The sequence below is a fragment of the Aythya marila genome, assembly GCF_965140915.1.
Source record: "Aythya marila genome assembly, chromosome: 27".
Lineage (NCBI taxonomy): Eukaryota > Metazoa > Chordata > Aves > Anseriformes > Anatidae > Aythya > Aythya marila.
The window spans coordinates 4335204-4350704 of record NC_139068.1 but is presented as its reverse complement, the minus strand read 5'-3'; the positions used below and the strand labels follow the sequence as shown (position 1 = coordinate 4350704).

Genomic DNA, 15501 nt, shown 5'->3' with positions numbered 1-15501 from the left:
AGAGCGTGGATCCAGGACACTTCACCCTTCTCCCCCTGGGTCTCAGCAGAGCACCAGGACGTGGCCTTGCTACCTGGCCTCGGGCTGTGCTGCACCAACACCGACCATGAGAGCTGGGGAATTTCAGCACCAGCCCCAGGGCTGGGACAGGCTGCGAGCCCCTAACTGGTGCTGGAGGGCAGCGCTGACCGCCTGACCCAGTTAATACCAGTAGGCCAGTTAATACCGGTAGTGGGATGGAGCTGGGTCCCCCGGGGCGATGTGGTGAGGGTCAGAGCACTCCTGCTCACCTGCGACACCCCCCAGCTGCCACAGGAGCCAGGGAAGCACAGGCAGAGTGGGTCCAGCAGGAACAGCACAACAGAAAAACATCCACGGTGTAAGAGCCACGCAAGAGCTGGGTGTGAAGAATTTATTTCAAACAAAAATCCCCCAACGAAAGTCGTACAAAAGGAACAATATCAGACAAGAGTGGTCGTTATAAAAGTGTTCACAGATACAAAAAAAAAGTCCTCTGAGCAAGCCCCAGTGAGCCGAGCGTGGTCCCAGCACAGAGGCTGAGGCACGCCTGGCTTTGGCTCCTCATGGAGCCCCGTGGGCGCTCATCGGGGTTGTCTCAGAGAGGGAATGCAAAGGTCCCCAGCCCCCAAACCCTGCCCAGATGGTGCCAGAGGGTGTGGGGTCAGCCCCAGCAGGCACCTTGCAGCACCCAGCTCCCACAGCAGCAGCACAAATTGCTGCTGGGCCTTCCTCACCGTGCCGGGGCTGCCGGCCCCTCTGCGGGCACAGGATCAGGCCCCTCCTGAGCAGGTCTCCGGGCCCTGGAGGGCTCATTTCAGCTCCACATCTCCCATCAGCTTTTGTGGCTGCTGCCAGCCTCGGAGCAGACTTCTTTCTCATTTCCTTGGCCACCATGGAGCCCAGAAAGACCCCCCAGTGGTGGCACTGCAGGCGGGGGGCTGGTTTTCAGCCCCAGCCTGGGGGGAGGCAGCAGCACATGGTGCAGGTTTCAGGCCGGCACGCAGGAACCAGCTTCCACATTCTTGGTAAGTGGCACCAAAAGGCCACCACAGATCTCTGCTGCTTTGGAAACAAATTCATCCCCCCAGTTCTCCGCCCTGACAATAATCCATGGAAGTCTTTACATTTTTGGCCAGGCTGTTGAGGCAGCTCAAACCATTCCCCCTGCAGGCATCACCAGGCTCGTGGCAACATTTCTCAGCAGCGGACAAAGGCTCTGCTTCATCTGGCCAGAAAAAGGCCTGTTACTTTCTTAGGACACTGCAGCCCTGGTGAGCTACTGCCGGAGAAGGGCTGCACCCGCACCACCACGGGATGAACTCAGCACAAGATTATAAAATATTCTCTAGTAATCCTGAAAAATACCTCCAAGCTCCTGTTTTCCGTGACAGGAGTTGCCAGAGCACAGCCACTGCAGACAAGGTGAGAGCAATCTTGGCTCGTGCCGAATGTCCCATCCGAACCCCAAAATGCTGGGGCGGTGATTAACCCTCTGCGTCCCACCTAGCTGCTCACACCGCAGGGTCCCACACGTGCTCTCCTACCACGCACGAGTCCACGCCACCAGCCAGCCCTGCAGCTCGGTGTCACCCCGTGGGACAGTCACGGCAGGAGCACGGAGGGCAGCGATCACGGACGGGGTCTCAGCACTGCAGCTCTGGTCGCTCAGCCGCCGCTCGGGCGCCGTTCCCAGACCGAAGGGCTGCGAGGGTGCAAGCTTTCAACCCGACGGGTTGTCACGCTGTCAGTCACATCCGAGGCGCTTCTCTCAGCAGGTCATGCAGCGTGGACGGATGTTGTCTGACGGTGGGTTTGGATCAATCTGCAAAGCCGAATTTAAAGTCAGGAACCCCGGCAGCGGTCACATCCCCCCCATCTCCCTCCAGTCCCCAAGGCCAGGTCCGCAGAGCTGGGGGATTTGTTACCTCTGAATACAGTGGAGGTGGTCGGAAGCGAAACTCCTGGATGTAGGCGAAGAAGGGACCTTCCAGGACACCGCCCAGTTCGCTGGGGCACGGCGGAGCCAGGCTCTGCTCAGCCTCCGGGCTGGACACGACTGATGAGTATTCAGGGGGAGCTGAAGAGAGGAAAAAAAGCCATCAGGGACCAGAACATGCAGGTAAAATGGCTTCTAATTCACTATTTCCCAAACCCTCCCAGTTCTGGGTAAATGGCACCAGTTCAGAGGGAACCCACAACTGAAAAATTAAGTCAAAAAAAGCAAAAGCTAGTCCCAGAGCAAGAGGCAAGGCTGAGAACTTGCTCTGCCCCTCTCTATCATGAGGAGCTTGACCAGGGGGGTTTGCAGCACCCAGGCAGACCCCAGGGAGATGCTCACCCTCTGGCTGCTCGGGGATGGTGCTCAGCCAGTCCAGGTTGATGCTGTACTGGCTGCTGACGCTGGACGTGCGGCTCCCGAATGGATGCAGTGGGATTGTTCCGATGACAAGCGGCAGCTCGAGGAGCAGCTTGGACGTCCCAGGAATATCCACGCAAACCTGCAGAGACAGGAGGCAAGAGGGAAACTTAGCTGTTGGTGTTTTCCCAATCCAGAGGGGCGGATCTTTCTTCCCCAGAGCGCCAGCTCAAGCTGGCCAGAAGGGAATTCCAGAAGGGAATTCTTGTGGTGGGAAGCAGAGGGAGATGTGAACACTCCAGCACAAGCCCTCACCCCCTGCATGCCATGGGGAGCGCAGCCACAGCTGCACGGGAGGAACCCAAGACCTCACACAGGTCACCAGCCCCAAAATGCTCAGCACCAGCACCCACGATGAGCACAGCTCTGGTGAGACGGGGAGCACAATCGAGAGCTGAACCTTCTACACTGGTCCCCGCCAGGTCCCTCACCTTCAGGGAATATTCCACTTGGATGATGCGGCACTGGAGGATGGACGGCCCCACCGGTGGGATCTTCAGCGCCCGCCCGTGCCACACTTCCCGCTTCCCCGCCGCGATGGAGTCGCCAACGATGCTGGTGACCACCGACTTCTTCTGCTTCTTGGTGCCCCGAGCAATGAAGGTCTGAGTCTGGATGATGGCCGCCTTGGGCACCACTGCCCGGCTCGTGCAGTTGTCGATCTCAGCAAAGATAGGGATGACCTCACCTGCCAAAAGAGACGTGCGTGTTGGAGGAGGGGAGACGGAGCCCGGTCCTGCCCGAGGAATTCCTGCACAGGATCACCAAGGGCTCGTCCTGCTGGCTGGCACAAGGCTTCGTCTAGCGGGAGCGTGTCCCGAGGAGGCCGCTCGCATCAGGTGAGTGCCCTAATGCTCTCTAATTTTGTGCCAGAAGGCAAGAGCCCAGCTCACAGTGAGCCCAAATCCTCTCCCACCAAGGTTTACCCCAGGGCCTGCAGAAGTTGAAGGGCGCCAGCACGGTGGGGTGCTCACCTGGGGTGTAGCCTTTTCGGTCTATCTTGGCAGTCACAGAAACCTGGCCACGATTACAGTACCAGGCACGAGCAAGTTTCTCCTTAGCACCTGCCTGCGGAGCCTGGAAAAAAATAAAGGGACATATTTGAGCTATTTGGAAAGAAACGATGAAAGACAAAGCGAACACCTCCCTGGCGCTGACAACCTGCTCGGGGAGCATCAGCAAGTTCCTAGGAATCTTATGCAAGATGCTTTCGCAATGCATTTCAGTTCCCAAAAAAACAGGAGGCACAGATGACCTCCGTGCTCCTCGGGGCCCAGCCCAGGTAGTGCTGGAGGGCACGAGTCACAGGGGACAAACATTCCCTCTGGACATCAGGCCCGTGACACGTTTGACAAGCTCACTTTAGGCACTGGCCAAGCTTTAGACGCTGCAGCCCCGAGGCGGAGCAGGGGGAGCTCACCAGCAGCGCAGGCGTGTTGATGTCGATGGGTTCGATCACAGTGAACTCCTTCTTCACCTTCTTCACCGTCGACCAGGGTCTGTGCAGCTTGGCTTTCACCCAGTAGCGCACGCTGCCGTGCTTTCCCTCGAAGGAGGTAGCCAGGGTCCTGTGTACAAGCAGGGAGCAATTCAGGAGGGCTCTGCTGAAAGGTTCAGCTCCGAGGTGCCCCGTCCGCCCTCCCCAGGACCTGTGTCATGCACCGAGCAGCTCCTCTTCCCCTTTACATTAAGGCAACAAAAAACACGAACTTACTCCGGGAGCTGGAAAGTGAAGGGGAACTCGTGCCTTCCTGCCTGCAGGACGGTGACTTCACCATTGTCTGTGGGCAAAACAGATTGAAGACGATTATCTCGCATCTGCAGGACTTCCTCCCCGAGCAAATCGGTGACGGAGCAGCGCAGGCAGGGAAGGAGCAGCACGACACTGCTGGAATATTTCTGCCGGGGTTAAACTGCAGCAGCAGCAACAACAACACAGCTGTGACCCGCGGCCAGGCACGTCCCGCGGGCACCGGGCTCTGCTCTCCGCACACCCCTGTGCGTGCAGTGCCTTGGGGAGCCGGGGGCTGCCCGGGTGGGCTCTGCTTCACCCTGCGGCTGCCCAGAACGGCAGCTTGGGCACTTGGAGCTAAGGAGGGTGGCCGAGCACCCTGTGCCCTGCAGGGCTGCACCCCACCGTGCTCGGTGGGGCTGGCTGGGACCCCTGGGGCTCTGGAGAATGCAGCTCCCTAGGGCTGCTTCTCCACCAGGGATGGGATTAGGGAAGGGGGGGACACCAAATGGGGTGTCCCCAAGCAAGGTGTCCCCAAGCGGGGTGTCCCCAGCTCCCCAAGAGCCGGGCTGCAACCCTAACCCTAACCCCAACCCTCACCCTAACCCTGGAGCCCCCAGCCCCAACTCCCCCCCCCCCATCTCAGCTCGACCCCCGCGGTACCTGGCGGGGCCAGCAGCGTGTCTCGGTGGCTGAGGAACTCCACCTGGTCGCTGTAACTCTGCGTGTAGGCGGTGCTGGAGCCGGCGCTGCGGGACTCGGTCCAGTGGACTCGAGCAGCACCGATCGCCCGCAACCGGAGCGCCCCGAGCTTCGCCGCCGCCGCCAGCTCCAGCAGCACCCGGCCGGCCACCGCTTGCCCGGGGCTGAAAGCGGCCGGAGCCCCTCGCTCCGCACCCTCCAGCACGATGGCGAAACGTTTGAGCCGATCGAAAAGCATGGCGAGATGGCGGCTCCAGCTCCTAACCTCACCGCCCCGCAGCTCCGCTTTTTAAGTGCCCGGCGCGCCCGGGGGCGGCCCCCGATGGGGCGGGACGGGGCGGCCCCGGAGGGTGCTGAAAAACAAGGGGGAGGGGGCAAAGGGTGGCCGCCAGCCCTCCGTGTCCCCCCTCCCCACACACACACCTCGGTGGGATGGGGGCTCCCCAAAGCTCGGCACCTCGGAGGTTGCGGGGCTGGGGTGGCCGAAGGGTGTCCAAGGCTTCGGCTGGCGGCGGGGGTGGGGTGGGATGGGGGAGAAATGGGGTAGGATGGGTTGGGGATGGGGTGGGATGGGGTAGGATGGGGTGGGATAGGGCAGGGTGAGGAAGAAATGGGGCAGGATGGGTCGGGGACGGGGTGGGGATGGGGTAGGATGGGGTGGGATTGGGCAGGATGAAGCAGGGATGGGGCAGGATAGGGCAGGATGGGTCGGGGATGGGGTAGGGTGGGTTGGGGATAGGGCAGGATGGGGTGGGATGGGGCAGGATGAGGAAGAGAGAGAGCAGGATGAAGCAGGGATGGGGTAGAATGGGGTGGGATGGGTTGGGGATGGGGCAGGATGGGGAAGGAATAGGGCAGGATGAAGCAAAGATGGGGCCAGGATGGGTTGGAGATGGGGCAGGATGAGGAAGGGATGGTGCAGGATGAAGCAGGGACGGGGCAGGACGTGATGAGGATGGGGGCTGAGCCGCCAGCCCCGCAGGGACCCCGCAGAAGACCCGTGCGTGAGCTCGGCGTTTGCCCCCCGTACATCAGCCCCTCTCTGCTGCGGTGCTGCTGTCCCCGCGTGAGGAAGGCTTCTGGCTCCCATCACGGCCGTGTCCCTGACCCCACACACCCCAGAACTCCTCGTTCTCAGGCTCGCAGCCGGCGGCTGTGACCGGGGGGTTCCTCACCCCCCTCGATCAGCGCGCCTCGGAGCGGCAGCGCCTTCCCGTCCCGTTCCCGCAGCGCCGGGCGCCGCACACAGACGCGCTCACGTCTTTCCCAAGAGCCATTCCCAGGGGTCAGAACAGGCTGCAACTGGATCTCGGCTCCTCGCACGGCAGGGCCGGGCCAACTGGCGGTGAAGGGAAAGCTGGTCTGGGACATCGCTTCGCTTATTTCTAAGAAATGAAGTACTGGCTCCCATTCAGCTTGTGCAATTACACAGTGAGCAATGCATCTTTCCCCGCGCCTTTTAACCAGGGAAGCGCTGGTTCTCCACCAGCTCGTGCTGGGGTTTGTGTGGGGCTGCTCCAAAATTCGGCGACAAGTTATATCTGCGTGGGCAGCGCAGGGGTCTCGCTCCGTCAGCAGCATCTGCTGCTGGTGCTCGGTGGGGGTAAAGGCATGAAAACAGGGAGCTGTTGGTTCTTGGCACGGACGCCACCATTAGCAGCACCCAGAGATGTTGTAAAAGGGAGAAGTGGGGCAGAAAGTGGCCCGTGCCCCCTCCAAAAGGGTTAACTCAGCCTCAGAAGCTTCCACTTTAATCATGATTGTCACATTTGCGAAGCAGCAGAGCTCTCCACCCCGGGCACGGGCCTGGGATAAGACAAAACAGGCAGGCATTAAAATGTTACTCAGCATTTGGCTGCGAAAGCCTTGAGGATTTTCGAGTTGCTCCCAGCCGTGTTGGGCAAGTCCCGCTGTGCTGAACCGGGTTGATCTCAGCCCCTGAAAATGAGCTGGGCTGGAGCCTCGCAACGCTTTAGCTGCCTCCAAAGGCAGACTGGAAACGTCTGCCTCCCCCGCGAGGGAAGGGGACCGCGTTTTGTTTTGCGTACGTGCCCGTTTGCTGCCACGAGCAAACATGAATCAGAGCAAACACTGCGAGGGGAGCCCGACAGCAACGGGGAAGGAGGAAGGAAGGCACGGCACGGCAGGACTCAGGCGGTGACGGCAGCCCCGGGAAGGTGCCCGGTGTCCCCGCCGCGATGCACGGTGGCACCGGAGGCCGTGTGGGTCCTGGTGGGGGGGGTCCTGGAGCTGCAGTGGGGCCGAGGCGGCTCCGTCCTGTGCTTTTCTCATCCCTGCTGCAGCCCGTCAGCTCGCAGCCCCCAGCCTGTGACTCAGCCGTCGCCCACGGGATGCGAATCTCTGCAAACCTCCCTCCCGTGCCGCAGCCACCGCCGCTCGCGAGGCTGCGAAGCCCCACTGCGACCTGCCCGGGACCCACAGTACCAGGGGTTGGGGTGGCGGTGGGGGGGTCTCTCCTCTCCCCAAGGACCTCCGGCTGCAGGGCCCAGGGTCACAACCAGCTCGCAGGGCTTTTCGTGCCCACAACCGGCTGAAAGGCGGCCGGGCTGCAGGCAGGAGCCATCTCCAACTCATCAGCCCCATCTAGAGTCTGGCCAGGCTGAAATTAGCTCCAGCAGAAGCTGGCAGTGGTTCTCAAGGAGCTTCTCCTTCCCCAGCTCACCCTGGGGACCCTGATACTGCTCCCCGATAGCTCTGGAGCCACGCAGGGCTCTGCCCAGCAGCCGGGGTCAGCAGCTCCCAGGCCCCTCTCACAGCACCTCATACAGCAGCAGCCAGGGCCTTGGCTTTGCCCATGAAAGCCCTATCTTTTCCTCTCTTCCTGTGCCCTGTTTACACAATATACATTTAATGGCCCTGAAACACAGTCCGAACATCCTTCTTCCACCCCTTCTCACGTCTCGAAGCACAGCACCCCCGTGCCAGCCCTCACCACCCTGCTAGGAAACTGCAGATAAAGTCACAGCTGAGTGGAGAGCAGAGCGGAGGGCGCTTATCTCCGCCTGGCTTCCCTCCTCTGCACTGCCTTGTTACCATGACAAAACCTGCATTTTTTAAACACCACGCAGACACAGTTGATCTCATCGAGAAGCAACAAGGGAGCAGTCACAGGGCCTGCAGATGATGGCACGTTTTCACCAGCCTCTCGCTAGCCGACCCCAGGAACGTCCTCACGCTGCCACCGGTGACGGGGGGGACAGAGCAGGAGCCCAGTGGGATCCACAGGAAGGGATTTTGGCCGCAGAGCAGCGCTTCTCCCCAACCCACAGCCTCCTTAAAGCACTCCTGTGATCACAGGCCCGTGTCCCTCTCACAAAGGAGAGAAGGAATCACTTGGTGAACACAGAGGATAAAATCACAGCCCGCAAGTTCTGGCGAGGCTCCCTGCTCCCCACGGAGCCCACTTAAACTCTCCCCACGCAGCAGGCGAGGGCCAGAAGCCATTAGCTCCGAGCTACGGGAGCGCAGGGTGCTGGCAAGGCCAAGCAGCTCCTGTAATTCCTCCAGCCCTTGGCTAAGCGCCCTCCTCCAGCCGGCTCCGGGGGCTTGGATAATACCCAGTCCTCGCAGCAGAGTGCAAACATGCTCGCGGCAGCTCGTGGCTTCTCTAAAGAAATCCACTGCAGGGATAACGGGGAATCAAACTCACCCTATACCCTTACAGCTAAGGCAGCCACCATCCAAACAGTGTGATGACCACTCAGGATCTTCTCCACTGGAGTTCAGGGCGCGGGCTTCTCCCACATCCTTAATTGTCATCAGGCCGCTTAACGCACTCGCAGCTGCCAAGGGGCCATCCTTAGGCACAGCGCAGAAGGGCCGCTGCCAAAAAGACAGAAACTCGGGAGTAATGCAGGTGTTTGGAGCAGGTGGCTAGGCACAGTCATCCAGAAAAGGGGAATATGGCCCTAAAGTGCAGTCTAGGGGCAAGAACACCTCCAGAGCAGCAGCTGCCATCGCTCCTGCAAGCTCTACGTTTGCCAGCTGGGCCCTTGCTCCAGCACAACGCCATGCCCTCAGTACGTAGCATTAGGCACCCTCGGACACCAAGCAGGACAGGCAATAAAATGGCATCGGAAAGGGGAGGAGGGGAAGCACAGAGCCACGGCTGTAACAATGCCATTGTGGGGGAGGATAAAAGACAAGCGCTTTCGTAAGGCAGAGTTAAGGAGCGGATGGACAGCTGCGACGTCCCGTATCCCTTGGCTCTGGAGCATTTCATCCCAACTAGGCAAATAATTCAGGTGGCTTGTCCTCATGCAGTAGGTCCAAGCAACATGCCAGCTGGGCATGCGGTTCCAGCATCAGAAAACTGGAAACAAATATTTACTGAGCGACTAAGTGCTCTTTCCACGCTTGTGAACAGACACTTCTATTTGCACTTCCCTGTGCAAACAGAACAAAAGCCACAACCCTTTCGTGCTCACCGCCCCCCCCCCAAAACCAGCAGCAAAGAAACCCTTGGCAGAGGCCGAGAGGGATGCTGCTGCTTGCAGGTGGCACCGACCTTCACGGGAAGGGTGGAGACCTGCCCAGAGGGGGTGCCTGCAGCCCACGGGGGTCCCAACCCAACACCTTTTAGCACAGAACCACCCCCGAGCCCCAACCTTACCGGGGATGAGCTGGCAGCGGCGGTACAGGAAGGTCTGGAAGGCTGTGTAGTCATGGTAGACGGTGTTGAGCCCCACGCTGTGGCTCTCCAGCCAGTGCACGAAAGCGCGGCCGCGAGCGCACACCTCCAGCGCCCGCAGCCGCAGGGCACCGCGCAGCTCCAGCCGCACGCGGCCGTGCAGCAGCTCCCCGCTGCCGTAGGCACCCCACGCTCGCCCGTCCTCCAGCTCCACCACCAAGCTCCTCACACGCCTGAGGGGCTGCATCGCTGCTGCCCCTGATGATCCAGGCAGCTCCGCGAGGCTGTCCCCACTTTGGGCAAGCGGGATGGGCACCTCTGCGGCCCTCCAGGGAAGGGGAGAAAGAGCAAAGGCTGTCCCGAAATCCCTATTTATCCCTGCCCCTACAGGCCCAGCCCTACAGGCCTAGATCTGCCAAGGTCGGACTGAGACCCCGTTTTATGGTGATGTTTTAGTGCTGACCCCGTGTGCGAGGCTGGTGCAGCGCCGAGGAGGGGGCCGTGGAGGCGAGTGACGCGTTTTTAAGCCGAAGAAGCAACAACGTCAGACGTTGTCTTATCTCTGAGTCACAGACGCTGTTGATGTGCCACTGGTACGTGCTGGTGGCTCCGTCCGCAGGGAGCTGTCATGCAGCGCCAGCCGCGCTGGCAGCTTTCATGTCACTGGGGGGAGCACAGAAAGGCTGTTCGGCCTTCCCAAATTCAGGCATCCCTGAGGCGTTTCTGGAAGTGGATGGAGAGGGGTTTAGAAAGCCAAGGCCCTTACCCCAAAAGCCAGCTTTGCTTTCTGTGTCTGAAATTGCATCAAAATCCACGTGAAAAAAAAAAAGTAAACAACCCCAGGGTCCTCCCAGCAGCAGCTCCCCAGCCAGCTGGGACCACCACAAGGCTGATGTTCACCACGTAACAACCCCAGTGACCCACGGCTGTTCCTGCAGTAGTGCAGTTGGTGGCAATGCCACCTCAGGGTCACGTAAAAGCTATGGGGCAGACCCGTGGCATATGCGAGTCCCTGTTACTACACCAAGTGATGCAATCTAGGCGTTTGAATCGAGGTGTTTGCAACCTACCGGCGTAAGACACCGATGTGAGGTGCCTGTGGGAATTTGCAAGGCTTGAGTGTGCAGCTTCTGTGAAGTATGTGTGGAGCACAGAACGTCCCTTTCCCAAGAGAAGCAGAGTCAAATCCCAAGAGGAAAACACAAGGGGTTTGTGGGCCCAGCCCCTGCTTACGTACAGAACGCAGCGATTGGAAATGATTCAGTAATGCCTGCTCGAATGCTTCGGTGTTGGTTTGCAGCACACATGAATCAAGTCTGTCTGCATCAAAAGGCCAAGACGAGCTTGTGAAGTGGCAGCTGTGACAAGGCACCAGCTGACCCTGCTCACTTGGCCTCCCAGGGGAGGGAGCTGACCGCCCCACACGGATCCAGCTTCAAAATATCTACAGCCCAAACAGAGTTAGTGCAAGCTCAGCATTCAGGAAATCCACGTGAGCTATCAACTCAACAAAAATACACTGCTCGTCGCTAGGAAAACAGCCCACTCATCATAAGCTGGGGAGGGCTACCTCTCTGTCCTACTGTTCACTGACCTTTGGTTTCAGGCCTTGACACCAAAATCTAAACAGATAACAAGGGAAGATTCCAGCCCACATACAGCCCTGACAGTGCCTCTGATCTCTTGCCCTTCCTCCGAGCTTCCCCTACCCCACCTGCTCCCTCCTGCCCCAGCACCTGCCCGGAGGCACTCTGTGGGTCTTGCAACCCACAGAAATGTGTCACCCATGTCTTTGGGCTGATCCCCAGATGTTTATTCTTGTTGTCACAACACTTTGTGTCCTCATTCAACTCTTGAAATAAATGTTACCTGTAATAACACACAGGTGGGCCAAAAGCAGGGCACCAGAAGAGCTAGGTAAAACAACACAGAGGCAGTCAATAGCGCAGGAAGTCCTGGGCAGTCAGCGAGAAAGGGGGAACGTCATGGTGCAAAGACCACCTTCCTCCGGGGGCAGTATCCTTTCAGGGTCCCCAGTGGGACACGGCTCACTTGGGAGTCTCCTGTTTGGATTTCTGCTGGGCCTCTGTACTTAGGTGTGAACGCATCCTTCTGCTCTGTGCTGAAGAGGTCCTGCGCCCTCCAGGGTAGCACCAAGTGTGAGCATTTCATCTGAGGAGACAGAAGGGCTTTCAGTGTGGGGGCACAGAGCTGGGGAAGAGGCAGACATTACCCTGACTGGACACTTCTGGACATGCTAATTTATGCCTGAGATTTTCCCCTTCTGATCCTCTGGGAGGACCAAAAGCACCTTCCCCCTCCCTCCAGCGTTCCCCTCCCTTGGCTTAGGTCTTAGTCACCTGTCCCTCCCCTCTCTTCAAAGATTTTCTCAGCTCCAACTCTGCTCCCCACAGCGCGTTTTCTAAAGACTGGATACAGACAGGATTTGATGCATGACTGTCCCATTTTAAATGGCTCAAGAGCACACATCAAATCTGATGATGTTAATGGGGCGGCTACAGCTTCGCTTTGTGTAATCCTGCTTCCCTAACCTGCCCGTGTTAAATGCAAGCCTATTAATGCTGTACCTGCTGTAGCATGTCTTCAGAGAGTTGTCGTTTCTGCTGTCTGTGTGGGACCAGCATGGCCTGCGTGGTTGTGACAGGACTTTCATCTGCTCACAGATTGAAGTAAAAAGAAAATGCAAGCCAGTAAATTAGGAAGCAACATCAGAAAACGTTGCAGTTTGACTTGCAGTCACAGATCTGCATGCATTTCCACTAACGAGAGGCAAAGACAGACTTTGCAGTCAGCACTTCACTGAAAACCTTTGGCCAGCATACAACTGCAGTCAGACAGTTCTCAGAGTGAGGAGATAAATTAAGAAAATCACATGGAAGATACAGGAATATCATTCCATCTAGTAGTTATGTGTCCAATGAAAACAGCAGTTGCTGCTGTGATCTGTTCCACATCTAGTAAAACAAATGGATTAAAAACAGATACATGGTGTGAAGGGACCTCTCTCAGCTGCAGAATACTGGCCACCAGAAAGAGGAGGCAATGCCAGGAGGATTTTCTTAATGCCTCCCACGACCAGCTCTAACTGCATCTCTTCCTGAGGTTGCAAAAGCTTTTGATTCAAATCCTTTCCTTCCTCCCCCGAGTACAAAAACAAGGCAACTTCAAAACACAAACATAGCAAGGGAGAAAGGTCAAGCCACTGGTTCATGTCCCAGAAATCACTCATGTCACCATCTGAATATGCCAACAATTGCTGTATGGTAACAGTGAATGACTACGGCTGGCACAGGCATCAAGGTGATGGGTAAGCAAGACTTCCAGCACCACGACAGTCTGAGCAACTTAATCTTACTGTGGTAGTCGAAGGGGATGTGGCTGCCACGTTGATTCTTGCCTCCTGTCACCCTCTGGGTCTGGTGTGGTGGCTGATAGTCTGACTGCTGCGTTGTGCTGAAGTAACAGGAGCCTGAACGGTCAGCTCCTAAGCAGATGCTGCTTTGATGTTTCTGCAGTAGCAAGTCAGGCTTCGGTGAGAAGTTCCACCTGCCAGTCTAGAGAACACAAGAGCTGGCTTTAACAGAAATAGGCTGTAGCTGGGAGAGGTGCCCTGTTTCACATTACTCATGTAGATTTTCACATCGGACTCATGCAGCCCAGAGTCTAGGATTGCCACCCAGTGTGGAAAGGGGAGAAGAGACAATATTGGCCTAAGGAGGTGCCAGAAGAGTGTGCATTAAAAAGGAGAGATTCTCCACCAGAGAATCACCTGCAAAGCTGGGAACAGACCTCTGGGTAGAAGAACTGCGTCGTAGTCATTCTTGCTAGCGCAAGGTTCTCAGGATCTTCGTCGCCTCTGGGGATGGAGGAGGCATTTCTGTTTGGACGAGCAACAGCTACAGGCTCTGGCAAAGGCAAGAATGAAAGATGTCAGAGAAACTCCATCCTCTGCATGATTTATAGCTACAGCAGTTTCTCCAAATGCAATAAAGCACAGGAATAAATACAGCTATTTAACCTGCCAGGGAAGTAGGGTGAGGATGAAACTGAACCTCACAGTGAGGATACTGGTACTGAGTACACAAAAATGATAAAAGATTAGAAATATAAAATTGTATACATACAATATCCATGTATTGTATCTTTTTATAATTATATCATTAAGAACAAGCAATAAAACCCACCGTTCAGCTGGTTATAAACATCAGCAGCAGTCTGTGCGTTGTCTCTGTGTCACAGACTTACCCTACCTAGATTGTGTACTGGGAAGAGCTCTGATGTTGACGTGGAAAATCTGGTGCAACCATCCCCTAGCTGCAGGTTTGTGTGGTGGATCTGGAACACAGCACGCTCCTTGTCGTAGACCCTGCAAGATATCAGATATGAGCTGCTTAAATAGCAATGTTCATCAGAAGGACCAACTCCTGGAGATGCCTGACAGGCTATCCTACTGAATACCTGTGCTTTCTCTTGTCTGGAACAGTGTAGGCATGTTTCTGCTCACTCACAGATCCACTGCTTCTTGGATCCCCAAATTTAATACGAGACATGTGCTGAAGGGAAGCCAACAGAGCTACAGAACTGCTGCTTAAAGCACAATCCCCGTGTTTCCCACCTCTGCCTTTCCATCCCTCTGATTTTCACATGCATAAATCACACCCCTTTCAGTACAGGATTCAACAAGGCAACGTGATGTCCTTTAACTGTGTCCTGGTCCTCCTCAAATTCATTGTTACCTTTTCACTTGGCTTTACAGGTGGACTCCATTCACCTTTAAACTGTGCTTGATAAGAAGTGTGGTAATAGGATCGTCCATCCCCTTTAATAGGACATCCTGCCAAACAGCCAGAAGGGGAAATGAATGGTGTTATTTCTAAAAATGGTATATTTACAACTGTAAGGAAATATTCGTGATATTGAAGCTGCAATTGCAAGGCAGCTGCTCTTTTAGCATTTTTGTACTCTTGAATCAATTTAGTATAGTTAAACAGCAAAATGATGAACACCAGATTGCAACAAGGTGAACTGCAGGATCGCAGAATGTGGATGTGGTGCATCAGAAGTGATGCAGGTTTGGTGTGAGAACTGCAACATCTGAGGCTACAGCGAGCAAAGATGTTCTCTGCAGGAAAAGCTTGGCTGGTGAGTGGCTCTAGTTAGCACAAATAAACCTGTTTTATGAGCATCAGGTTGATTTATTCAGCTATGAAATCAGAAAGGAAAATACCCAAATCGTTGTAACAGCTTTAATTATTTGCAGCGTGCCTCTGAGCCATGCCACCAAAAATCCCCGCAGCCCTTTAGACTGTGAGGACAACTCACCCCTGTACACATGACGTGCCCTGGCAACAGGCTGGATCTCATGTGCTGGATATGAGAAGGTGTAGACAGACGGAGGGAGCCTTATTTTCTCTCTGTCTCCACAAAGAACATTATCGCTCCACTCCTGGGCTTTGGAAAGGGCAGGTCTCTGGGGGGGGACATCAGGACAGGGGTAGTTCTCCCTTGTCGTTGAGGTGAGGACCCGGATGCGGGGGTCCGCGTGCATGCGGACGCATGATGCTGGGGGCACAATGGGGGTGACCGGCTCCAGGGGCTTCTCTGGAAAGGCGAGACGCGTCTCAGAGCACAGCTCCCTGCCCACAGCCAGCCTCTGGTTCAGCACATCCCCGCTGCGGGGCTGCGCGGCCGGCGCCAGCCGGTAAACCCCCCAGAAAGGGGGGTACTGAACGTGAGAAAACGGCCGACCGGCCTCCTCGGGGACTCTACAACCAGCTCCTAGCTGCAGGCGGGATCCCTGCGGGACGGAAACCCCCGTGCTGGGGGCTGAGGGAGGGCACGAAGCCGCCATCCCCTCACGAAGGCCTCGACGGAGCCTTGCAGCCACTAGGCCTCGTCACCATGGCAACGGCCGCGCTGCGCCATGTTCCCGGCCTGCCCCGCGCGGCCCAACCCGGA

General features: G+C 56.9%; 3 protein-coding genes across 4 annotated transcripts; all 3 read right to left on the bottom strand.

Moving 5' to 3' along the window:
- Nucleotides 1-398: 398 nt before the first annotated feature.
- LOC309887826 (arrestin domain-containing protein 2-like) lies at nucleotides 399-5264 on the bottom strand. Its single transcript, XM_082779817.1, has 8 exons — nucleotides 4833-5264; nucleotides 4152-4218; nucleotides 3858-4005; nucleotides 3412-3514; nucleotides 2869-3125; nucleotides 2360-2519; nucleotides 1947-2098; nucleotides 399-1843 (listed from the first exon to the last, which is right to left on the bottom strand). The coding sequence occupies exons 1-8, from the start codon at nucleotides 5107-5109 to the stop codon at nucleotides 1790-1792; spliced, it is 1218 nt and encodes a 405-aa protein (XP_082635943.1). The 5' UTR covers nucleotides 5110-5264; the 3' UTR covers nucleotides 399-1789.
- Nucleotides 5265-5492: 228 nt separating this feature from the next.
- LOC309887827 (arrestin domain-containing protein 2-like) lies at nucleotides 5493-10713 on the bottom strand. 2 transcript variants are annotated; one of them, XM_082779818.1, is made up of 3 exons: nucleotides 10593-10713; nucleotides 9505-10245; nucleotides 5493-6677 (listed from the first exon to the last, which is right to left on the bottom strand). In XM_082779818.1, exons 2-3 carry the CDS (start codon nucleotides 9767-9769, stop codon nucleotides 6622-6624), a joined length of 321 nt encoding a protein of 106 aa, XP_082635944.1. In that variant the 5' UTR covers nucleotides 9770-10245; nucleotides 10593-10713; the 3' UTR covers nucleotides 5493-6621. The 2 variants fall into 2 exon arrangements, with proteins under 2 accessions (XP_082635944.1, XP_082635945.1); XM_082779819.1 differs by lacking the exon at nucleotides 5493-6677 and adding an exon at nucleotides 7872-8714.
- Nucleotides 10268-15394, bottom strand: SAXO5 (stabilizer of axonemal microtubules 5; the record flags this gene model as incomplete). The annotated part of the gene is made up of 9 exons (XM_082779914.1): nucleotides 10268-10333; nucleotides 11524-11694; nucleotides 12111-12196; nucleotides 12812-13097; nucleotides 13333-13448; nucleotides 13794-13909; nucleotides 14002-14096; nucleotides 14280-14377; nucleotides 14866-15394. The coding sequence occupies 9 exons, from the start codon at nucleotides 15392-15394 to the stop codon at nucleotides 10268-10270; spliced, it is 1563 nt and encodes a 520-aa protein (XP_082636040.1).
- Nucleotides 15395-15501: the final 107 nt, after the last annotated feature.